Raw genomic sequence first — 25,899 nt, 5'->3', positions numbered from 1 at the left:
ATTGGAGTCTCCCACGATGAAGCCAAGCACATGGTGCACTATCAACCACCTTCAAATGAAACTCCTAAAATCCAGAATCACTGATCACCTTCACTCATTTGTTCCTCAGTTTTCCCCACCTGTGGACCAAACTTCCAAATTCTCTTAAATCTCATTCTTCCCTCAAGGTCTTCAAGACAATTTTTCACCACCTTCTCAGATTATCCCCCATCCAAAACCATAATCGTTTCTATGTCCCTCTTCTAAAATCTGGTGATGCGTTGACAAGGGAGGACACATGGGATGTACAAGATGGATAAAGAAGCAAACTCTCAGAAAGGAAAAATTAGAAACTTGAAAGGGGGTGGGCTTGGGCAGAGTTAACGGGGATAGAAAAGATCCTGGTTTTGGATGGGGAGGATTAGAGATGATGGTGAACAACTGTCTTGAAAACCTGGCAGGAAAAATGAGATTCAAGTGATGATGGAAGATGGTTTCGGAGGGAAGAAAAGAGAAGAACAAATTAGTGGATGTAAGCAAGTGATTCTGAACCTCAACAGGCCTCCATGAGCTGTTAGTAACCTCCATGAGCCTTAGACACAATAGGAAAACAAATAACTAAGCTCGTCGTTGCAACAGCAAAACACCTATTAAAATCAAGTGCCTTGTTGGCAGAAGGTATTTAACCACTAAATTAAAAGAAAGATAGCACTCAACTTAACTTCCTAATGATATCAATACAACAAATGTCACAAACGGGTGCGTAAGCAGCTCAGAGAGCAAGAGTTTTCACACAAACCATTTCGCCAGCGGGCCAGTTCTGCCTCCAGGCGCTGGATGAGTGCACGAAGGCCCTTGTTCCTCTCCTTTTCTCGCTCATATTTCTTGCGCCACTCCTCAGCCGTGAGTTCCAGATTTACAGTAACCGTGTTCTTAATGGTCTTTGCCCTGAAGATTGGAGACATTGCAGGATCAAAATGCCACATCAAGCAAGAACATCATACTTAGTTCAACGACACTGGAGGTCTGTGAAAAGAGATTATGGTCAGCACAGAATAGAACACCCACCGCTGGCCAAAGAGCAGCGTAGACTTGGACTCTGACTCATTGTAGGATGATGGTGAACAGCAGATGACAATAGTGGTGCGACAGTTGCCTCCAAGCGAGTCCTGTAGGATCCGTGTCATTTTGCTATCTCTGTAGGGCACATGCGACTTCTACACCGGATCCACACACACACACACACACACACACACACACACACACACACACACACACACACACACACACACACACACACACACACACACACACACACACACACACACACACACACACACCAGTTTTTTTGACTTACGACTCATCTAAGCTCTCTGATTAGGGGTGGGGTGGGGGTTAGGGGGAGGGAGGGAGGGAGGCAAGGGACATTGATTACTCCCAACTTTGCAAACTACAACACTGTTGAAAAATGTTCTGTTTGTACATTTACTGAATCTAGAATTATCCATTTTGACTTTTCTTTCTGAGGATATTTACCTAACACAGACATAGAGACAAAACACACTTGTAGTCATTGAATCTAGAAAACCAATACGTTGCACAACAAGGGCAATGATGCTCGGGCAGAGAATTAAATCACATTACAAGCTGAGCCATTCCTGTCAATAAACTTACCGTTCCCTCAGCGAGTGCAGAGATCACATTGCCCAGTGACGACAGGGATTTATTTATGTTCTTTGCCTCATCCAAAACTGATCCCTCAGCACCAGTCTTGCTTACCTGAAGGAAATAACCAGACCAGGGAAATCAAATGTTACAACAGTATGACATATAGTCAAAGTAAATGGGCTTTGAAAAAAGAAGAAATTCAGAGAACAAACAATAACGCATAAACGAGAGAAGATGAGCAAGTTAGCAATTGCCTAAGCCAATCACGTTCAAAAGCTCGGATCATATTTTCTTGCTGTTGATTTTCATATCAACCAAAAGCAGACCAAAAAGACGTGACACCATCCCTCTATTACATGACGATCAACATAACCAAGTGTAAAGAAATGCACAAGAAAACACAAAAAAAAAAAAATCGAAAAGCATCAATCATGGACCTTACCCACCACAAGCTTGAAGTTCTTACAGTTAAACTGATCAAGCAAACATCCATTTCCTTAACCTTCCAAATGGTTTAATTCAGGGTTTAATTCAAGAACCGTTGCTATGGACCCCTCCGTTGCCGAGCAACGGCCGAAAAACCTCCAAATGTGGGGGTATTTTAACGAAAAAACAATTTGCAGCATTAACCCTTGAAGCTAGAATCATGAATTTTCTTGTGCTTAATTCTCAGGTCATTCCCCATCGAACGGGCCCATCGCGTCAGGTTATATTGGGTAGGCGGCTCCCCATGTCCGCCTACCGGCTTGTCTGTCTGTCCCGAGCATAGCTCCGTGAGTTTTGATTCGATCCTGATGAAATTTTGGTGGGAGGTTTATATCATGATCTAGTTGTTTTCCTGAAAATGGGCATGGTGCACCCATTATGGGCGGAGCCACGCCCAAAAAACGTGTTTTTAGGGGGTAGCCGATTTCAATTTGCATCTTCTCCTTGGGGTTTTGTCGAATCTGACAGGGGTTTCGGTATTTGGTTAGCCCAATGGCACCTGCATAGCCCCACGGAGCTCGATTTTTCATTTTCGTCCCAGGTCAAGGTCACAAGGTCACGAACTTAGAAAATTGCGATTTTGACATAAAAAAAAATTTTCTCCGAGGGGATGGTCGAATCTGGCAGGGGTTTCGGTATTTGGTTAGCCCAATGGCACCTGCATAGCCCCACAGAGCTCGATTTTTCATTTTCGTCCCAAGGTCAAGGCCACAAGGTCACGAACTTAGAAAATTGCGAATTGTGTTTTTAGGGGGTAGCCAATTTCAATTTGCATCTTCTCCTCAGGGGTTTGTCGAATATGGCAGGGGTTTTGGTATTTGGTTAGCCCAATGGCACCTGCATAGCCCCACGGAGCTCGATTTTTCATTTTCGTCCCAAGGTCAAGGTCACAAGGTCACGAACTTAGAAAATTGCGAATTTTGACATAAAACTCAGACGACCGCCCAAATTTTGAGAGCTCGGATGACAATATTTTTTATGCATAATCTTGAGATCATTCCCCACCTAAAGAATTGAAACAATTTTTCTCTATCTCGAACACCTTGCCCGTGGCGCCCCCTTAAAGTTTGTTTTTATGCTGATTTCATCAAAGTATGAATAATCCGAGGAGTGCGAAATGCCATGTAGCCTATATGACGTTATATTGTTCCTGGAATGTTCCAGAGGAAGTTTTGCACCAAAGGTCATATTCCTTGACGTTTGACCTTTAAAGTTCACAAAGGTCAAATTTTCAAAGCTGTGGGAATCGAACTGGGTTTTCGACCTTCTTCGACGAACTAACTCCATTAAGCTATAGCACGTAGCCTGTTTCCTTATTTTAATGTCCACAACATTGTTTTGTGACCTTTAAAGGTTATGCAAAGGTCAAATTTTGAAAGTTGTTGAACGAAACCGGGTTTTCGACATTTTGCAGCTAATAACCTGTCACTCGTACCACATCATGTTGATCATTTTTATAACTTGGTCAAACATTATCACATTGTCTCATCCTTGACTTCTGAAACAATCTACATCGTCAAATACCGCTCGTGAACCATCGTCGTCTTCAGACTTGTCAGTGGTTAAATTCAGCGACCGGATGTGCAAATGGTCTTCAAATTTCAAGTCAATCGAATGAAAATTGACAATTTTAGAAACAATTAAAACATTTGGCCTATTTTGGTGTGACCTTTTGGCCTATGTTGACCTTTTGACCTATGATAACGTCAAAAGTAAGAGGTGGTTGAATTCACTGACCTGAGATGCAAATCCTGTTCAAATTTCAAGTCAATCGGATGAAATTTGAGGATGTTAGAAAATTTGGCTCAAATTGGCCTAATGGCCAATGTCGACCTTTTCGGTCAACCAAGTTTCTCAAATTCTGTCTCTCCCTCCTTCACCCACACTTTCCACTCACAGCACCACTTCTTTTTGTTCAAAAACTAGATGGCAATCAACGAGTTCATGTACCAGCCAGACAGCACATGCCACAAATGGATGTTTAAATGTCCTGACAGCCTCAGAGTGATGGTTAGCTCAAGTGGTGGGAAAAATTCGGACTTCTCTATTCTCAAACCTGGAAACCATCATTAAACCACTCAACAACTATACAAAATTTAATTTGTTATTGAGTTTTAAACTTCATCAAATTTCACCTTCATTGAACTTATCAATGTGGAAATATACAGTATGAGAGTCATCCCAAAAGATATCAGCCCACTTGTAACTTAAGCAAAAGGTTTGGTAATTACAAAATGTATCGTCTAATTATTTACTTAGACGTTGGGAAATTTCAAGCTTCTCAAACTATTTGCTCTCTTCCTCAGTACTTAAAACAAAGACATCTCGTACCATGGATCAGCTCCGATTTTCCGAAGAAAGGCTTGGATCGACAGAGGATGCCCAGTCTGCAGCAAGCTTTGGAGGCCAACTTTGCGATGTGTTTGGCCCAGCGAAGGTCATGGCTGATGGTAAGGCCTTCAAGTTCAGGAGACTGAACCTCTTCTGGTGGATGATGACATAAATAGATACGTGGGTTTGGTTGATGTTCATTCCGGAGCGATATGGTACGGCTGAGAGATTTTTTCAGGACTGATGTGATGTTCCATTTATCAGCCGAGAATCAATTCATTTCCAGGTCAGCAAAAAGAGACGCAGCTGCAATCTGCATAGCAAAGGGATGGGGGTACTTACTATACGACACAATGTGTAGTTGTCTGCAGAAAGGAAGAGATGTTTTCCAGAGCATCTGAAAGGTCATCAATGTAGATGATGAACAAGAATGGGCACAAAACATTGCTGTGGGGAACTCCAGACTCCATCAGCAGAGGGTAGGAGAGGGTTCATTGATGACAACACATTGATTGTGAGAGTGGAGGAACTCAGAAATCCAGAAATCAAGGCCTTCTATGCCACATGCAGAGAGCTTGACAAGCAAAGCAGGATGCCAGACTGTGTTGAATGCCCAAGATATGTCCAGGAAGACGGTCCTAATCTATTGTTTTAGATTGAGGGTCTCCAACCATTGCTGAAAGAGGAGCAGAAAGAATCATGTCCACTCGAGAGGCTTGGATGGAATCCAAACTGATTGTCAGTGATTAGACTGTGAAAACAGGGAAGACGACATCATAATCAATGATGGATTCCATGACTTTGCTTGAAATTGGAAGCAAACCCATGAGCCTTTACTTGGTAGGGTCTGTTTTTGCACCCTTCTTGTGATTTGACAATTTCCATGCAGAGGGGTGGTGGCCAAAGGAGGACAGACTTAATCAGGCAGATATAAGGGGAGCAAGAACACCAGAGTAGGACTTGAGAACATGGGCACTGATGCCATCTGGGCTTGTCAATGAAGCAAGGTCAAGGCCGGACAGAACTTCCTCTACCTTCTCCGGTGAGAATGATATAGAGACCAGTAAACAGTGGGTACACAACAGAATGGGAATGGTTAGGTACACAAGATTGGGCGGCAAAGACAAACTATATTCTGCTTTATCTTAGGTAGAGTCTGCAGTACAGTCTTTTGAGGTGAGAGATGGGATGGAGGGGGAGCAAACACCAGAGACAGACTTGACAAAGCACCACCATGTCTTGGAAAAAGAAGACTGGTTGGTGGGGGGTTCAGCCCTGAGATATGTTGTTTCATGGCTTGCCTCAGGACGGACAAACACTTGTTGTGAGTCTTACAGGATGAACACAAGTTACCCTCAGTAGGATTCGCTTTCCAAGCTGAGAAAGCAAGCTGCTTGACTGCAACATCCTCCCCACCTCCCGTCAGTGTACTAAGGATCGGAAAGTCGGAAAGATAATACAGGAAAGTCACAGATGGGACGTGATAAACCTGTACATGAGAGAAAGCAGACTTTTGTGAAGGTATTTCAATATAGAATCAATATCAGGTGCTGTGGAGATGGTGGTCCAATCCTTTTCAGAGAGGGGAGACTGAAGTCCCTGCCAGTTTGCCTGTGTGAAAAGCCATATTTTGTGTGATTGAGGTGGCTCCCTTACAATAGCTGGCGAGATATGGGCCTTGGCAAAAAGTGATCAGAAGAGCCATTACGGGCAGAAGAGGAATGAGAGATTGGATGGAAAGTTAGTCATCCTGGAGGGAAGATGTACCAGTAGTTGAAATCTGGGTTGGGGAGTCCACAGAATGGGTCAAATCCAAAGAGGAGTTGCAGAAGGCCTTTGATGGAATGCCATGACTGGTTGTTGTCAAGCTAACACCGAGCCTGTTGGTGTGGTGACAGGTGAAATTGTCATGGGTGAGAAAGAGAGAAATTTTACAAATTATTTAATTATCGTGTGGACAAAAACACTGACAACCAACCAAGCAATATGCAGTAGTACCTTGCACTGGAGAAGTGTCATTGAAAGTAATATCAAAGCACACAGAAATCCAACCATGGAAATGAGAAAAAGCAAGCAACAAGTGAACAATGGGGAAGTTTGTGGTCAAACATGCTCTAAATGTATATTTTCTGCCCCTCCCGGTCACATGTTCTACCCAAAACCAGTTTCTTGTCCCTCCACCCACATCCATCTCTACCTCTCCACCTCCCACCCAAGTCGATGCTTCATGGTCATCTCCATTTATTCATCCCCATCTTCTCTCACATCTAGAACTGTCTTGAATCTTTTGTCTTGAGCTCTTACCTCCAGGATTTCAAATCTGATGCCCTATGCCAACTCATGCTTTCTTTCATAACAGATCTTGTTATGCTCCCTTCACTTTTGCTGTGATGCATCCTTATATTCTTGTCCTAGTACATGATAAGCCAGCATTTATAAAGTACGTTATGAGATACACTCGAGCTGGCTGTCTGGTCGAGGGATAAGACTGGTTTCTTTCAACACTTGCTGGTATGGGGTTGATTGCCTTAACAAGTGTAGCGAGTATTACAAACACCCCTCAATATTCATTGAGAGATGACTTGTGCAACCAGTTGACTAAAAATAGCTGCTTCACAATAATAATAATAATAATAATAATAATAATAATAATAATATAAATAAAATAACTAGAGCGAAGTCGATGGCACGCCATCGTAAATTCCCATACTTCTCATCTAAAGCAAAGTTGAAAGATGGCAAAAAGTTCCACCAGGAATGACCCAATATCAAATTTTGAGGTTTTTTTTTTTTCTTCTGTTTTGACCCCTATGATCCCAAGTCCTCAAGCCCTGGTGGCATGAACTGGGGATCATATCCAAAAAAATGGTTACATATTTCATGCGCCCTACAATGTTGATTGCATGTACAAAGTTTCATATTAAAAAAAGTGCCGTAATTGCATTTTTATGGTATGTGACCTTTTGACCTCACCCCAGGGGGTGGGGCCAAAATGACACTGCTCTTGCACCTTTGTGGCATGCGGTGATCATAACTAGTTTGGTGAATTTCTGCCATACCGTTTAGGAGATAGCATGACAGACAGACAGACAGACAGACAGACAGAGAGAGAGAGACGGAGCTGATTACAATATCCCCATGTTTTTCTCCCCACAAAGCATGGGGATAATACTTCACTCGCCTGCAAAAAAATAAGTTTAAAGATTTTTCTGGCAAAAAAAACAATTTATGACAACAAAAAAATTCAAAGCACTTCTCTATATACAAGGTTTTTGGTTTTGTTGAATATTGCCGCCGATGTCTTTGTTGTTGCACACGTCATATACGTCTGTATTGTGCTGGTGACATTTAATAGGGTTCCACAGGGAGCAACAACATATAGTTGGCCATGTGTGAAAACTGGATCACGCAGGCACACTCCAATTCTTTGCAAAGTTTGATCTTCAGCCTTATTTATTGTCATGACAAATGCAAGCTGTACTGGGAACTGATGTGGTTGTCAAACAAATGGAAAGGACTCCTCAGTGGGCTGCATTGCAATGGTGGTAATTAGCACCGTTTTGTGTGATCCTGCAATTGTTTCCTGCAGTGGTTGTTTGTTGATAATGATGGGCGACCCTTCTGTATTTGCACACCATTCAGCCTTGAGAACTCGGCGTTGCTTGCAAAGTTATGTTATCTCTTTATGCGTATGCCATCAGCCATGTATTACAATCGGCTCATTGCAGCATTTCTTGGAAGGGTATGAAAGGGTGGTAAAATTATGACGACACCATTCATTGCAGCCTTTTTTATGTCGGGAAAATATTGGCATGGGCATGAAGGGGATCTGCGTCAATGTGAAATAATTTAAAAAATTTCTTTGTAAACCACCTTTTTGTTTTATTTGTGCATTCATCTGCAAAATAAATGTTGCGCGGATGGCAGATGAAGGATGCTGTGACATAGAGCTGACCACGTGTAAATACGAGCTCACACAAGTACACTCCCTCAGGCTTTCGTGTTTGGCCATGAGCCGAATTGTTGATGATCATACTGAAAGGCTTAGCTAACTGGAAACTGTTGATGCTGTCAATCAAATGGAAAGGTGTCACCAGTGAGCTTTAGTGCAATATGTGGGATCAGCACAGTCTTATTTGTGCCTGCAATTTTTGCTTTCATTAGGCAGGCATTGATTACTTTTTGAACCAAACGTCATGTGCCAATACAAAGACCATCATTTGGCACCAAATTTCATGACAGTATATTGAGCATTCCGGGCTTCAAGCAGAGCATGTGAGAAGGAAGGTAGGCCTGAACTATTGAGTGAATCGAGGTACTTGACTCAGATCAATAAAACATTTTCGGCACTCGAACAACACCACTCTTCACCTGGAAACCGTGTGGCAACTTCGTTGTTGATCTCATTGGTCATTGCATTGTGTGGTGCCAGAATTGCTCACTCTGCCATCCAATATGAATTGCTCCAATTGTTAGCAACGTTGTGGAATGTCCAATGAATGAGGGCAGAAAGATCCAAGGTCATGCACATTTCAGGTGGAAAATCAACATTATCGACATTTATTATATCACCATTACATAGGGATATCTATTTTCAAGCCAGTCATTCCGCATCAACCGCTTTGCAAGCTGCTCGCCTATCCCCTCGACAAGTGGAGCAAGCGATTAAAAGCGGTGTTGCGTTATCTTATCAAAAGTGGCCACTGCAGTCAGTTTCAAAAGGATACTACAACCAATGAAATGCTCAAATGCATACCACTATTATACTCATAATATTATTGAAAAGTGCATTTCATACTCTAATTTTCATCCTAATTCTTCAAGATCTACAAACATGCAAAACCTCTACCCAAAATGCACAGCAGCAGGTCTATAGATAAACATGGCAGGGGGATCCTCATTCTCATTCTGTCTCTCTCTGTCTCTCTCTGTCTCTCTCTGTCTCTCTCTGTCTCTCTCTGTCTCTCTCTGTCTCTCTCTGTCTCTCTCTGTCTCTCTCTGTCTCTCTCTCTCTCTCTCTCTCTCTCTCTCTCTCTCTCTCTCTCTCTCTCTGTCTCTCTCTCTCTCTCTCTCTCTCTCTCTCTCTGTCTCTCTCTGTCTCTCTCTGTCTCTCTCTGTCTCTCTCTGTCTCTCTCTCTCTCTCGCTGCAAACAAAATAAATTTGTTTGGAGAAGTTGTCACAAGATGATCGAGTACAACTGAAAACAACAGCCCAGACAGCATTTGCTTGAGTGCAATAGTATTGTTTACATGGAGACCACAATGTTGTTAAGTGGTGCAGAGCCCTCTGTTCCATTGGAGTGCTTCCTTAAGCGCTTTGAATCAAGCAAGCTGATTTGCAAGCAATAGCAAGCTGCTTATGGTGTGGTACACGCCCAAGTTGTAGGAACCATTTGGCAGATTTATTGTCGTGCCCCTTAATGCCGCCGCACCATTCTTGCATATTTTTGCGTAGCTCATCAATGTGGAAGTGCAGCCGTAGAGCAGAAGGTTTAATGCATGCATCCATTTTTTGCAGCCATGTACCACGCTTTACTACGAGCAGGACTTGGCTGAAGTCACCACCAAGTAAAATTACCTTGCCTCCGAATAGCCATATCTCCCGATTTGCCTCTACTCACACTGACATCGTTTTAAAATCCATACCCTTTCTTCTCGGGTGTTTTCAGAGCTTTCCACACTGATAAAGCAACAGATTACATCACTAAAGTACCAAATCAGATCAAAAAAAAAAAATAATAATAATAATAATAATAATAATAATAATAATAATCGCTGAAAGAACTACAGTACTTTGCATCATGCATAAATACATGTACTGTATGGTAGAGTGGTTAAATTTGATGTTATTAGTTGAATGGATGCTGGTGAATGTGGCAGTTGATGTCGCCAGGTTATTAATTTTGCGTCTGACTGTGGTGCGTACCATCTATAAAAATGGCGACATTCATTGAAGGAGGAGGACAAGGAAGAAGAAGAGGTAACACCAGCTTCAACCGCATCAGGAAGAGGTATATTTTTATAAAAAATACTAGTCGGGGTACCCGGCCTTGCCCGGTGTATTTTTTTGTGGGGGCCGAAAACACTTCCCTCCACCCACTAAGGAATGGAGTCGGGGATCATTTACTATTACCTTTCACGTCGCTACAAAGACTTAGGTGCTTTCGAGCGCTTTAAAAATGGCCCGTCACGGTCACCTGTCCAACTCAAAATCCTGTGAGATTTTCTGAAACCCCGTGGAATTGCAACTGTTATGTAACCATGAGACCTGAAACTGAGAGATCGCAAAATCACTTTGCAGGTAGAAAAAAAATTAAAATACACCTGTGCGGGAGTGACGGTCATCTCTCTGAGAAATAATAGGAGTCACAAACCGAGAGTTAACGAATACCAAGCACGAGAACGACCTTTACAAGCATGAGTTCCTGTTACTAGGGTGTAGTGTTCTCGGGTCAGGAGGGATTTTTGGCCAACTTTGAAGTCACGTGACGCAAAAACGAAAGCGAATATCGAAAATCCGGCCTGACCAAATCTAGATATTGTCCCATAGATTCATATGCCACAATCAAATTCAAGATAACTTAAGAAATGTAGGAGGAGATAGATTTTGAAAATCGTCATTTTGCAACTACATGAAGCAGTTTTCGCAAAATTCAAAGTCACGTGACGTGTACGTATTCGAAGATATTGGTATTCTTTCGAATGGACATGAAAGAAGGTCAGCTGCTAAGCAATGACACCATTCACTAACTTTTACCATGCCCAGTAGAGAATATATAGCCTCCTGAAGGTAGGGCAGTTTTTGCAAACTTTGAAGTCACGTGACGCGAAAACGAAAGCGAAATTCGAAAATCCGTCCTGACCAAATTTAGATATTGTCCCATACATTCATATTCCACAATCAAATTCAAGATCGCTTGAGAAATGTAGGAGATAGATTTTGAAAATCGTCATTTTCGCATTTTTTTCCAACTTTGAAGTCACGTGACATGAAAACGAAAGTGAATATCGAAAATCTGGCCCGACCAAATTTAGATATTGTCCCATAGATTCATATGCTACAATCAAATTCAAGATCGCTTGAGAAATGGCGGAGGAGATAGAATTTGAAAATCATCATTTTCGCAACTTCAAAGGCCTCGTGACCTTGACCTTCGGTGACCTTGAAAGTCATACCATCGTGTACGTCTCATCGACCTCTATCAGGATCACTAATTACCAGATCTCCCGCTTCAACTTCATTGTGAACGGACGGATCGAAGGACATCGACACCCATATTATTAGGTCATGCGCGAAGAGATGACCTAAAAAAGGAAAAGAAAAAAAAAAAGGTACTGCACCTGAAAGGGTGGTCACAAAGTCTCGTTACGTGCCCCCCCTCCCTCCACACACACAACCTCCCCCCTCCGCCATCACCATCTACCATGGTACGTTTCACATATGTCCCGTGCCTATAGAAAGTCTACACCCCCTTTGAAAATTTTCACCTTTTGTTGCATTATATCCTGGAATTAAATTCCATTAAATCAGACTTTTCCCACCTTTATTTACACATCGTAACTCACAACTTCCAAGTGAAAAACAAATTCTACAAATTTCAGAAAATCAAACAAAAATACAAAACTAGAATATCTTGGTTGGATAAGTCTAAACCCCTCTGAGTTACCACTTGGTGGAAGCATCTTTGACAGCAATTACAGCTGTGAGTGTTGAGATAGGTCTCCACCAACTTTGCACACCTTGATTGGGCAATATTTGGCCATTCTTCTGTTCAAAACTATACAAGCTCAGTCGAGTTGCATGGGGAGCGTTGATAGTCAGTAATCTTCAAGTCATGCCACAGATTTTCGATTGGATTTAGGTTGGGGCTCTGACTGGGGCACTCAAGGACATTTATTTAACTTCTTGTCCCTTAGCCACTCCAGTGTAGCTTTGGGTGTGTGCTTTAGGTCGTCATGATGAAAGGTTAAGCCTGTATCTCACTGGGCTGCGACAGCTCGCGACAAAATGTGAACGGGATTCTCCAAAATGCCTCGAAACGGTCGCGGTGGTTCTCAATTTCCTCGCGCGAGTCGCAGGACGTCGCTCTGGTGTTGCTTGAATTTTGAACATGTTCAAAAAATTCGTGCAACATTTTCTCTCAAAACAGTCGCAGAGTCGTTGCGGTTGTCTCGAACCCTTCTCAATTTAGTTTCCGTGAGTCAGAAGGTGCGACAAATGTGAGACAACTTTGTGAGGGATTGGCGACCTATGAAACTAAATTGTGACCGATTGGAGAAAAAAAAATGATAATCTGTCCTGGGACCCCTGAGAGTTTCGTAATGATATCGCAATTTGTTCTCAATGACGCGAGACATACGCAAATGCGAGATATTCGTGAGACATACGCAAAAATAAATTTAGTGTGACTCCAAGTGAAAATTATCGCTATTTTATCGCAATTTTGTGTCTCCAACTCGTCACGAGCTGTCGCAGCCCAGTGAGATACAGGCTTTAAACCCCGTCCAAATTTCAGCTTACTAGCAGAGGGCAGCAGGTTTTTCTCTCGGATTTTTCTGTATTTTGCTCCACGCATTTTCCCTTCTGTCCTGACAAGTGCCCCAGTCCATACTGATGAGAAACATCTCCATAACATGAGGCTGCCACAACCATGCTTCACAGTAGGGATGGTGTTCATTGGGTGATGTGCTGTGTTGGGTTTGCCTCAAACATAACGTTTTGCATTTAGGCCAAAAAATTCCATCCTGATTTCGTCAGAACACAAAACTTTTTGCCACTTCAGAATCTCCGGAATGGTTTTTTTTGCACACCTCAAACGGGACTCAAGGTGGGTTTTTCTTTGAGTAATGGCTTCCTTCTTGCCACTCTACCATACAGGCTAGACTTGGAGTGCTTGAAATATTGTTGTCCCATGCACACAGTGACTCAGTCTTTGCAATAAAAGCCTGTACCTCTTTCAAAGTGGCCATTGGCCGATTGGTGGCCTCTCTGATCAGTCTCATCCTTGCTCAGTCATCCAGCTTAGAGGGACGGCCTGATCGAGGCAGGATCTTGGTGGTACCATAGCCTTCTACTTCTTAACGACTGTCTTGAATGTGCTCCAAAGGATATTCAAGGCCTTTGAAATATTTTTATACCCATCCCCTGAACTGTGCCTTTTCACAACTTTATCCCAGATGTCTTTTGAAAGCTCCTTGGTGCTCATGGTTGAGTCTATGCTGTGAAATGCACTACCCAGCAGAGGAAACCAACAGGAAGAGCTGAATTTATTATGAAATAATCAGAATCACTACAATTTAACACAGGTGGAGGCCAATTAACGTGGTGGGTGATTTTGAAGGCGATTGATTATACCTGAGCTAATTTACAATTGCTATTGTTACGGCTGTGGAAATTCGCATTACACCATAAAGGGCCCGTAGGTGAGATATCTTGATAGGTGCATGTGTAGTTAGCCCTAACCCGTTGTCTCGAGGGAATTTATGCGATTCATCCGGGCTGCGACGCTTTGAGTCAGTCGTTTTTCTTTTTCTATCTTTTATTTCAAACACACAACATTTCAACAACCACGCCATCCCCATCACAGCGCCAATCACACTGCAACCACGCCATCTCCACCATCTACGCTACCACATCTTCGCCACTCGCCATTCAACAGGCTCCGTGCGGTTACGATCTCCGCGGAGGGACAAACAAAAACCAACAAGGACGCTCGGTGGGCTTTTCCCGCCTGTTTTTCCCGTCTGACTTCCTCGCGCTTTGGAGTGGCGGAAGAGCGATGCAGGTCAAAGGTCAGAGATCATGTGAAGGTGGGGCCTCTTTTTGGGGGAATAATTCCCTGGCTCCGAGCCAAAAAACTGACTCCCTCGGCCCCGGGACAGAGCGGGGTGGAGGGAAAGCGTGAGGGCATGCCCCTTTCGAGAAGCTTCTCCAAGAAGCTCGAAGGGAGGCGGGGCCGAAAACAGGGCGGGGCGGAAGGGCGGAGTCCCGCGCGATAAAAGACGGACATGGGCGGGCGCAAAAAAGCTCCCTGAAAAAGCTCCCTGAGAGGCTCCCAAAAAGGTTTCCTAAAAGGCTCCCTCTCGCGCTTCTTCTTCCTCTTCATTTTGTCTGGTGGTTCGGTTGGTTGGTCATCAGGGAGAGGTCCTGCGCCCGCGCCTTGGCGAGCGGGCCCGTCACAAAGGCACGGACGGGAGACGCGGCAGCGCCCGTTGCGAGGTGGACCTGTGCGTCCGGACGGGGAGTGCCGGAGAGGGTTCGCCGGCCGCGAGAGAGGCCGGGGCCAGGCGCAACCACGCTGACGGTCGTGGGAGAGGGACTCACCAGAGACAAAAGGGAAGTCGCGACTTTCTTTCTTTCTTTTCTTTGGGGTTTTGGTGTGAATGTCCGTGGGTGGCGCCAGTCTGGCTAAAGTAGAACTGTTCAAGTGTTGCCGTGTGTACGCGTATTCGGTTGTAGCTCTGCATCGTTGCTTTTATTGTTCTGGTTACTATATGTGCATTTTGATTGTGTATTGCTGTAAATACGTGCCTTACGTGCTTGTCTGTGTGTGCGTGTGAATAAAATGCTTGCTTGTTGAACTGTGCCCGCTCTGCTTCTCTTTTCCTCTTTTATTAACCCTCCATCTTGCATCACGGAAAGGGGTTCGTAGTGGGTGCAACATCCCAGTAATTAATCGGAACTGTCAAGGCCGACGATAACACCGCTCGGTTATCACTGTAGCACGGAACGGACCGCTTAAGCGGTTCGTGTCCGGAGTCGACCCGTGGCGTGGTACGATCGCCCGGTTGACCATCCGCGCAGGTACTTCGGTAGATCGAATTTGGCAAGCAACCCTATCCTGCGTGGGTGGGCAATTGGCACGGTCGTGGTGGGGTTAAACCCCCACCCATGACTAGCTCCCGGCGTTGTTCCGAGAGGGTCACGACTGAATTGTCCGTCCGGTGGGCGACGTGCCGCGATCCGAGTTACGTGGCCGTTCGCACGCCGGCGGGCACGAATTCGCAACACTATTATAAGAAGGGTGGGCACTTATCCAACAAAGATATTGTAGTACTGTATTTTTAATTAATATTCTGTAATTTGTAGAATTTGTTTTTTCCTTGGAAGTTGTGAGTTACGATGTGTAAATAAAGGTGGAAAAAGTCTAATTTAATGAAATTTAATTCCGGGCGATAAGGTGAAAATTTTGAAAGGAGGCGTAGATTTTCTAAAAGGCATTGTAGAAGTCTGTATTTCTTTATTTTTTATGCATATGCGTATTTGAACATAATTTTCACGAACCAAAAAAAAAATGGCAATATCATCGGTAAAACATGAAATATGATACCTGAAGGCTTTCCATAGTACCAACACAGTGGACATTTTATTTTCCTAGTTACGTGCGGGTGGAGTCAAGCCAGCTGTCCAACGTATGGGTTTTCACCAGAATGCTTCAGACACAATGAACTTCATTAAGTTCTTTATACTGTCGGACCCTGACATTCGCTGGGGATACATTCCTGAAAAATTCCACAAATGTCAGGGCATTGTTGTTTTTTGTTTTTAACATGGTCTAGGCTCATAGAAGGGTGGTGACACAGAATAAATCAGGACAGAACATAACAAAGGGAACAGCAGAAGAAAGGGGGGAAAATAACAGCAGGGCAGAGAGAGAAGATAGACATAGATGGACAAACAAGGGATGCAGGTAACGATAAGGGTAAGGGAGAACTCAAAGGGTGGACAATATGGACACGTCAGCAAAATTGTGTTTGACCAGTTTGTGATTTGTTTTCAAGGTCTGAGGAGAGGGAAGGGACTGCTGCCTGTCTATCAGAAGGATGAGAAATGTCATGGCAGAGTGTGGAGTCATCAGGAAAGAGATAAAGAGGATATTCTAGAGAGTCCTCCAAAAATAAAAGATATTCTAGAGAGTCCTTCTAAAAACCTCATTTGAAGTGAGGAAAACATCAATAGTGAGACTATTGATGAAGATTAGGAATAATATGGGGCCTAGAACACTTCCTTTGGGTACTCCAGCCTTGACAGGGAGAGGAGATGAAAGGGTTCCGTTGAGAGCCACACATTGGCTACCAGAGTAGAGGAAGGCAGAAATTCAGAGTGGAGTTGGCCTTGGATTCCATCGGCAGACAGTTTGGAGAGCAAGGCAGGATGCCAGACCGTCTCAAAAGCTCGAGAGATGTCCAAAGAGACAGCCCTGATCTCATGTCTGATATTGAGGACCTCCACCATTTTTGGGAGAGTAGACGCAGCATGTCCAAGGTAGAGTGACTAGGTCTGAATCCAAATTGTGATCTGAGATGAAGTTGTTGGAGAAAAGGAATGATTTTATGTCAATTGTGATTCTGGATTCCATCACGTTGCTGATTTTTGGAAGTGAGCTAATTGGACTGTAGTTAAGGGGATTCGTGTTTACACCTTTTATATGGAATGCTGTGATGTTGGCTGATTTCCAAGCAGTTGGAAGATGACCTATGGTAAATGACAGGGTGAAAACAGCAGAGAGAGGAAGCACCAGAGAAGCAAAGCAGGTTTTTAGGACACGTGAGTTGATGCTGTCTGGTCCAGTTTCAGAATCAGTCCAGGGTTACCAGAAACTTTTCCCCTTTTGCAGGTGCAAAAGGCAGAATTCAGGAGCAATTGGGTACAGCTGGGAAGGATGAGTACAGATGGGAGGGGGTTAGGGACACAAGATTTTTAAGCAAACACAGAATTGAGACATTCAGCCTTCTCACAAGAAGAGTCGGCTGTGGTGCCATTTGAAGTGAGGAAAAGGATGGAAGGGAAGCACACACCAGAGACAAGGAACCACCAGGTTTTAGAGGAGGGAGTCAAGTTTGAAAGCTCATTCTTGAGATTGGACTTATTTTGTTTTCTGTCTCTCCTGAGGGTAGGCACACACTTGTTGTGGGCTTTGTAGAATGATCTGAGGTTGCCTTCGGTCGGATTTGCCTTACAGGAGGAGAATGCAAGTTGTTTCAAAGCAAGTGCCTCATTACAGGATTCAGAGAATCAAGAGTGGGAGGACGGGTAAGATAATTGCGGATGAGATGGGATGAATCTATGCAAAAGAGAGAGCAGTTTTCTGTGGGAGAATTCCCAGGCTGAATTAATATCAGTGGTGGTGGATATAGGCCAGCGGTATAGGTCAGATTTTTTCGTACTTAATCAACCGGCTTGACACAAAGCTACAAGAGGTCTCATATGAAAGATGGGGTTCTCAGTAACTCATTTTGCCCTGTTGTCCTCATCTTTTCGTGTGCGGCCCATGAAATATTTACACCTGAAGGATACCCCCATTAGAGAATTTTGACCATTTCTGAAAATCAGTGAATTAGCCATAACTACAAAGCAATGCGCCCTATTTTTACATGATTGGTATTGAAATGTGCAGAATGAACAGGGGAATACTACTAGTTACTTCATGGAATACTTATAGATAAACATATGTACATTTGAGTGCTTTTTATAAAAAAAAAGACGTAATTTCCGGACCGCTCACTTCGAAAATCATTAACTACAGAAACAAACATCTGCCAATTGTCATATTTTTTCTTTATTTTATATATGTTCAGTTTACCATATCAATATAATGAGAATATTTTGAAATAAATTTCTACTAGCAAATTATACGATATAGTGACGGAAGTTTGCACAAGTGATGTGATAACTATACGTTACACCAATACACATTGTTCTATGAGAAATTAACTAAAACATATATTTTGAGCAAGTGTCCTCGATATGTTCAACCATCACTGTCCGTGTCATTTTGGTCACCATGTGACGGTTCGTTGCCACACTGCCTGTCAATGGTGGTACACATGCACTCGTTAGTGCAAGGCAAACTGTCTTGTGAGCAGCTGCAGCTGTTGGTACATGGTTCACTACCATGGCATGAACACACAAGACCATCTAACATCTCCGCTGATGTGGGTCCATCAAACAATGTGGGATGCAGCACACCTTCTCTGTACCATCCACGACCCTCTGGTGTGGGAATTTCTGGATTTGCCAGGTGGGCATTCATCCATACTCGGGTTTGGTGAACGGATCTCTTCACATGTTCGAGAAAAGCTGGTTCGGACGAAGGCAACTTATGCACTGGGACATCTTTGGTCGCTGCGAGTTTCTCCCGAACATCATTCAAATTTGTGTGTGCATCCATATATTTCCCTTGAGAATCATACATGGCACTGACTAAATGTCTTGAAGCAGCCACTGCCTCCTGGAGATCGTCAGTGGCGAGGACTTCGAGGTGTGGAGCATTGTTTTGAAGATGCAGTGTCTTCATAGCTTTCCATGCTTTCTTTTTACCATAGCCGAAGAATGCTGATACAGAGTCACATCCTGTCAGGGCATGAAACGCAGGAAGCTGGGTACACATTTCTGGAAGCAAGCTGTAACATATCTGATGTACCGGGATAAGCTTGCATCCTGCTGATGTTCTTTTCTCTATCCATATTTCGGCAGTGTCCCACAACTGTGGAACGTAGTGGACTGCTAAGACAAGCACATCAATGTCTGCGGATTTGATTGTAATGGACCCACGCACATTGTTACGTCTGAACTCATCATCGGCATGCTTCACATGAAGAAATATCCGAGAATCTGCCTCTTCCTGCATTGATGCAAGTTGACTGTCATGATACATTCCTGCAGATGAAAGGCATGCTGTAAGCGAACCATCAGAGAAGCCACCAGCCAAATAGATCTGCTTTTCTTGGTGATCTGAAAGTTATTTTGCTGCTGGTGCATGTTGCGTGACGTGACTACAGATGAAGTGTGTCAAGATGGATTTGTTTGATGATAGAGCCATTAATTTCGTCCATTGTGGTACTGGGCGTCGAGCAATGACTTGGAAGCTTCAGGATCCACCAGCAACAGCAAGGCATCTCGTTCTTTCGTCTGTCTTCACAGAATTGACATCATCATATTGGTCGAAGACGTCGATGAGGGTGTGGTGTGTTTTGATGCAATGAAGCAACTGGTTTAGGTAACACTGTGCCGTTACCAAACGTACCACCATTTCCACCCAGAATATGGAGTGCAGCCATAACATCCCTGATGTACACGCTGCGATGTTGGTAATCACTGGCAGTGTTTTCATGCTCTTCATCGACTAAGCCCTCGAGAATATGCCCTAGTTCTGCTTTGGTGTTCTTCCGTGGAGCTCCATCTTCATGAAAGATAGATGTCGGAACAGACGTAATGGGATAGCTCAGGACGTGCTTCATGTTCAGGTCAGGGCGGACTTGAGTCAATAGCAAAGCACGGCGGAAAACCATTTCCGGGTTGATTGCAACCAATGCTTTCTGACCCAAAATCAGGATTTTTGTTTTCTTTTTGGAAATCGAAAACGTTTTGAGTTTGGATTTTGGGATTGGCTGGAACATGCTTCTCTGCCCCCCAGTGCAAAGAGATTCCGTGATGTACTCTTCCATCTGTCTTTTCCCCAGGTCGTGGACAGACAACAAGGACTTCTGAATATCATTGGAAGCGATGACACCACTTGATACATTCACAAGATGTTCATCTGGATGATCAGTGGTCAGGAACGGATGTGTCATATTGTCTTCGACATGACAAATCAATCGCTGTACATCACGGTTCAGAGCTGCAGGGCGCATTTGTTCATGACCCATGTCGTCCTTGTGGATGGTCCCACTTCTGGATCGTATGGCAGATGCATATTCTCCCAAGCTTTGTCGTGTGATTGTCCACTGAAGTAGTGCAGACTCCTTTCTCGTTGGGCCAACAATGCCACCGCTGCTCTTAGCATCCCGAATGACAGTCGATTCAACGTCCATATCGCTCCATACACCATTAAAAGTGCCTGCTGCTCGTCGTATCGCAAACTTGCCTTCTTTGAAAGCTTCATGGATATCAGCTGGTAGTTCCGTCATATCCAACAGGTAGATGGGAGTCCATTATGTGATTTTCTGAAATGGTCCAAATATTCAGACGGGTGTATCCTTCAAATGTGAATATTTCATGGACCGCACACCAAAATATGAGGACAACAGGGATAAATGTGTTACTGAGATCACCATCTTTCATATGAGACTGTTGTAGCTTTGTGTCAAGCTGGTTGATTAAACTCCTAAAATGTAGCCCTTTATCGAGGTTAACCACTGGCCTAATATAGGAGACCAGTCCTGAAGTGTTTAAAAAAATAGAAATAAAAATAAAAGAAACGCAAATGTAGAAGCAGGTCACACTTTATAACCCGCAAATGTGGGGTCCGCGAATGTCGGAGTCCGACAATATATCGGATTTTTCCCTCAATTAGTTGTGCAATTTTGAACTCATAACGACACATCCAATTGAGAGAAAAAAAAAATCTTAAATCAATCAAAAAAAAAGCATTCAAAGTGATAATTGGAGGGGCACAGGGAAATCAAAATTACAAGTTTTTACAAGTGCATCGATAAGCAAATTGCAAATTACGCTTTGAACCGCTGACCGTTACCAGGCACACACAGTGAGAAGAGCAGTGGCTCAACCCATGAAAAAAATAAATCACAATGTCACACATAATAGATATTTTAAACAGAGAAACATCAGTGATCACACGAACATGGAAGGAACCAACATTACCTTCTCACTGCCGGCCAAATCCACAAGATACAATTTTCCACTCAGTTTCTGCTCCGTCTCCACATTCTCCTGCTTCACGTTGATGAGGAAGATGGAGTGGCTGCGGGAGCTGTGCTCATTCATGTCTGCAGACACGTAGCGCACCGCTTCAAGACCAGGCCTTTTGCACAGAAAGCAATGGGTAGAGCTAAATCTGTCACTACAGACCTGCACTCTGCTTCAACTCAGAGGGTGAGTACTAAAAAAGACAAAGCTTCTTATTTTGTATGCAACACAAGGCTGCTGTCCTGCATCATTGGCTAAGGGGCAAGGCTGTGGCACTGATGCAATGTAGGTAGGTCAGGTAGGTCAGGGCAGGAATTTGTAATTTGTTCATGGTGCCGGCAATAGCTCGATTATTCTTCACAAAGGACACGGTGGGATTTTTTTAACGTCCACAAACTAATATTCGCAGATGGGATGTCCAGTTTAACGTCCATCCGAGGGAAGGCGCACACACATTGATGAATCATCCTGCCTGTGAAACTGAATTGAGATTCAAACCCAAGCAAGTCGGATTAGAGGCAGGTGTGCATACCTCTGGGCCTTCCTGTCAGCCCAAAGCCAAAGCATTCTTTCTGGATAAATAAAAAAATTAACCAATAGGGCACTCGGCAGAGAGCATTCCTCCGCCAGGCTGATTAGTTGATGTATTGTATCCAACTGATGGGCTGGATCTGGATTTGGACCTGATTTTAAATTTAATCGGCCTGTTCTCACCACCGAGCTAACTCACCCACCAAGTTTTGTCCGAATCTATCCATAACTTTTTGAAATATCATGCTACATATCGTTTTAGACCGGTCACTCAATGATGAAGAATCACTTTAAAAAAATTCAAGGAGTTGGATCTGGATCTTCACTAAAATCTAATAAATTTCATTTCTCCACAATCTAACAAAAATCTAATCATTACATCCTTGTCACATACCCAAGCTCTCCACAAAATTTTGTACAAATCTGTCCCCCACTTTTTGAGATATTTTGTTCACAAACAGACAGACAGACAGACAAACAGGGCTAAAAACACAACCTCCATCCACCTTCGGTGGCAAAGTAACAAAACTTGCCGCTATCTTTGGGGTAACTTACTTGTGACAGCAACATGGCGGTTTAGTTTCCCCTCGTCAATAACATCCATCACCTCCTCTGGACTTGAAACAAAACGCTCGGTGCATCCCTGTAACACAATGATGAAATATATTTGAAGAACTGCAGAAGTCGTCACCAGGACAGACGACTGAAAATAAGCTGGAGGTGGTGAACACAGGAAAATCAGCCAACACCTTCACCAATAAAATAATAACTAGAAGGGCACTCGGTGGAGCGCATACCTCCGCCACACAATGCCTGATCCACAAGAACATATCTGATCCAATACATTTTTGAAAATATCATATATATATATATATATATATATATATATATATATATATATATATATATATATATATATATATATATATATATATATATATATATATATATATATATATACAGTGGGGAGAACAAGTATTTGATACACTGCCGATTTTGCCAGGTTTTCCCACTTACAAAGCACGTAGAGGTCTGTAATTTTTTATCATTGGTACACTTCAACTGTGAAAGACGGAATCTAAAACAAAAATCCTGAAAATCACATTGTGTGATTTTTAAATAATTAATTTGCATTTTATTGCATGAAATAAGTATTTGATCACCTACCAACCAGTAAGAATTCCGGCTCTCACAGACCTGTTAGTTTTGTCTTAAAGAAGCCTTCCCATTCTCCACTCATTACCTGTATTAACTGCACCTGTTTGAACTCGTTATCTGCATAAAAGACAGCTGTCCACACTCAATCAATCAGACGCCAACCTCTCCACAATGGGCAAGACTCTCCAAAAATGGCAAGCTGTCTAAGGACATCAGGGACAAAATTGTAGACTTGCACAAGGCTGGGATGGGCTACAGGACAATAGGCTAGCAGCTTGGTGAGAAGGCAACAACTGTTGGCGCAATTATTAGAAAATGGAAGAAGTTCAAGATAACAGTCAATCTCTCTCGGTCTGTGGCTCCATGCAAGATCTCACCTCGTGGAGCCTCAATGGTCATGAGAAAGGTGAGGGATCAGCCCAGAACTACACGGCAAGACCTGGTCAATGACCTGAAGAGAGCTGGGACCAGAGTATCAAAGAAAACAATAAGTAACACACTACGCCGTCATGGATTAAAATCCTGCAGCGCACGCAAGGTCCCTCTGCTCAACCCAGCGCATGTCCAGGCCCGTCTGAAGTTTGCCAATGACCATCTGGATGATTCAGAGGAGGAATGGGAGAAGGTCATGTGGTCTGATGAGACCAAAATAGAGCTTTTTGGTTTAAACTCCACTTGCAGTGTTTGGAGGAAGAAGAAGGATGAGTACAACCCCAAGAACACCATCCCAACCATGAAGCTTGGAGGTGGAAACATCATTCTTTGGGGATGCTTTTCTGCAAAGGGGACAGGACGACTGCACCGTATTGAGGGGAGGATGGATGGGGCCATGTATCGCGAGATCTTGGCCAACAACCTCCTTCCCTCAACAAGAGCATTGAAGATGGGGCGTGGCTGGGTCTTCCAGCATGACAACGACCTGAAACACACAGCCAGGGTAACTAAGGAGTGGCTCCGTAAGAAGCATCTCAAGGTCCTGGAGTGGCCTAGCCAGTCTCCAGACCTGAACCCAATAGAAAATCTTTGGAGGGAGCTGAAAGTCTGTGTTGCCCAGCGACAGCCCCGAAACCTGAAGGATTTGGAGAAGATCTGTATGGAGGAGTGGGCCAAAATCCCTGCTGCAGTCTGTGCAAACCTGGTTAAGAATGACAGGAAATGTCTGATCTCTGTAATTGCAAACAAAGGTTTCTATACCAAATATTAAGTTCTGTTTTTCTGATGTATCAAATACTTATTTCATGCAATAAAATGCAAATTAATTATTTTAAAATCATACAATGTGATTTTCAGGATTTTTGTATAAGATTCCGTCTTTCACAGTTGAAGTGTACCTGTGATAAAAAATTACAGACCTCTAAGTGCTTTGTAAGTGGGAAAACCTGCAAAATCGGCAGTGTATCAAATACTTGTTCTCCCCACTGTATATGTATATATATATATATATATATATATATATATATATATATATATATATATATAGATAGATAGATAGATAGATAGATAGATAGATAGATAGATAGATAGATAGATAGATAGATATATATATAGATAGATAGATAGATAGATAGATAGATAGATAGATATATATATATATATATATATGTATATATATATATATATATATATATATATTCTCTTCTTCTTTCGGCTGCTCTCTTTAGGGGTCGCCACAGCGGATCATCCGTATGATCCGCATAGTGATTTGGCACATGTTTTACGCCGGATGCCCTTCCTGACGCAACCCTGGTCGCCTCTTACAACACAGGGATATGGTACACCTATTTTAACCGGGGTATACACCGGCCCAGTACACTGGTACTCATTTCACCGACCTCAGAAGGATGACAGCTGAGTCAACCCCCTGGTGCATTAATTAAGTGGCCCAACAGGGCTTGAACTCAGGACCTTTTGGATCCCAAGCCGCTGCCCGAACCACTACGCCAACACCAGGATATATATATATATATATATATATATATATATATATATATATATATATATATATATATATATATATATATATATATATATATAATCTTCTTCTTTCGGCTGCTCCCGTTAGGGGTCGCCACAGCGGATCATCCATTATGATTTGGCACAGGTTTTACGCTGGATGCCTTTCCTGACGCAACCCTGGTCGCCTCTTACGACACAGGGATAATATATATATATATATATATATATATATATATATATATATATATATATATATATATATATATATATATATATATATATATATATATATATATATATAGTTTTTTGCACTATCTCTCAATGGTGACGAATCACCTTCAAAATTAAATAATTCTCGTATGCAGATTCGGATTCAGATCTTCACCAAAATTGAATCAAGTCGTCCTTGCCACACACACAACGTGTCCACCAAGTTTTACCCGAATCCACCCACAACGTTTTGAGATATCGTGCTATGTATCGTTTTTGAGCCCCATCTCTCAATGGTGAAGAATCACTTAATAAATTCTTGGAGTCAGATCCGGATCCAGATCTTCACCAAAATCTAATCAGTTCGTCCTTGTCACACACCAAAATTGTCAACAAAATTTCATCCGGATCCATCCACTACATTTTGAGATATCCTGCAAACAGACAGACAGAAAGAAAGGGGTGAAAACATAACCTCCTTCACCTTCGGTTACAGAGGAAAAAAAACCAAAAACATTCCTTTCGTGCCGTAAAGGCATATACGGCTGCCGAAGCAGTTTCATTGGCAAGGAGTACACTCCTGGACACAGGTCACCACTTCGACGCAGGTCACCCGGAATGGAACATAATTAGCCCAGTACACTGGTACTCATTTTGCCGACCTCAGAAGGATGACAGGCTGAGTCAACCCCACCTGGTGTTAATTCAACGGTTACAAGCCAGCCACCTTAACCGCTAAGCCAACACCAGATTTACACCTCCACCAAGTTCCTTTAAAATCAGAATACTCGTGTCCTGGTAACCAACTGAAAAGTGGAAAGTGATGAGAAAGTCATGATGCTTCCATGAGTGCAAAACCTGCGACATAATTAATAGTCTTCTATAAATTGTGGGAGTGTGGGGAGGAAGTAAAAGAGCGGGGGGGGGGGGGA

At 43.0% G+C, this 25,899-nt stretch overlaps 1 protein-coding gene across 2 annotated transcripts in view; it reads right to left on the bottom strand.

Annotated features, from left to right (window-relative positions):
* The window catches only part of LOC147028155 (kinesin heavy chain-like), an 84,292-nt gene that overhangs the window by 41,511 nt on the left and 16,882 nt on the right, over positions 1 to 25,899 (bottom strand). For both annotated transcript variants that reach the window (XM_085878295.1, XM_085878296.1), the window contains 5 exons: positions 22,199 to 22,286; positions 21,068 to 21,192; positions 1,654 to 1,758; positions 1,048 to 1,196; positions 779 to 927 (listed from right to left, as the gene is read on the bottom strand). In XM_085878295.1, the coding sequence (XP_085734421.1) occupies positions 779 to 927; positions 1,048 to 1,196; positions 1,654 to 1,758; positions 21,068 to 21,192; positions 22,199 to 22,286 (616 nt within the window). The remainder of the gene's footprint in view (positions 1 to 778; positions 928 to 1,047; positions 1,197 to 1,653; positions 1,759 to 21,067; positions 21,193 to 22,198; positions 22,287 to 25,899) is intronic.

The sequence above is a fragment of the Eptatretus burgeri genome, chromosome 4 (assembly GCF_056783735.1).
Source record: "Eptatretus burgeri isolate ZD-2024b chromosome 4, Ebu_testis_v1, whole genome shotgun sequence".
Lineage (NCBI taxonomy): Eukaryota > Metazoa > Chordata > Myxini > Myxiniformes > Myxinidae > Eptatretus > Eptatretus burgeri.
The sequence above is the reverse complement of the archived record's forward strand: the minus strand, read 5'-3'. Positions and strand labels throughout refer to the sequence as shown.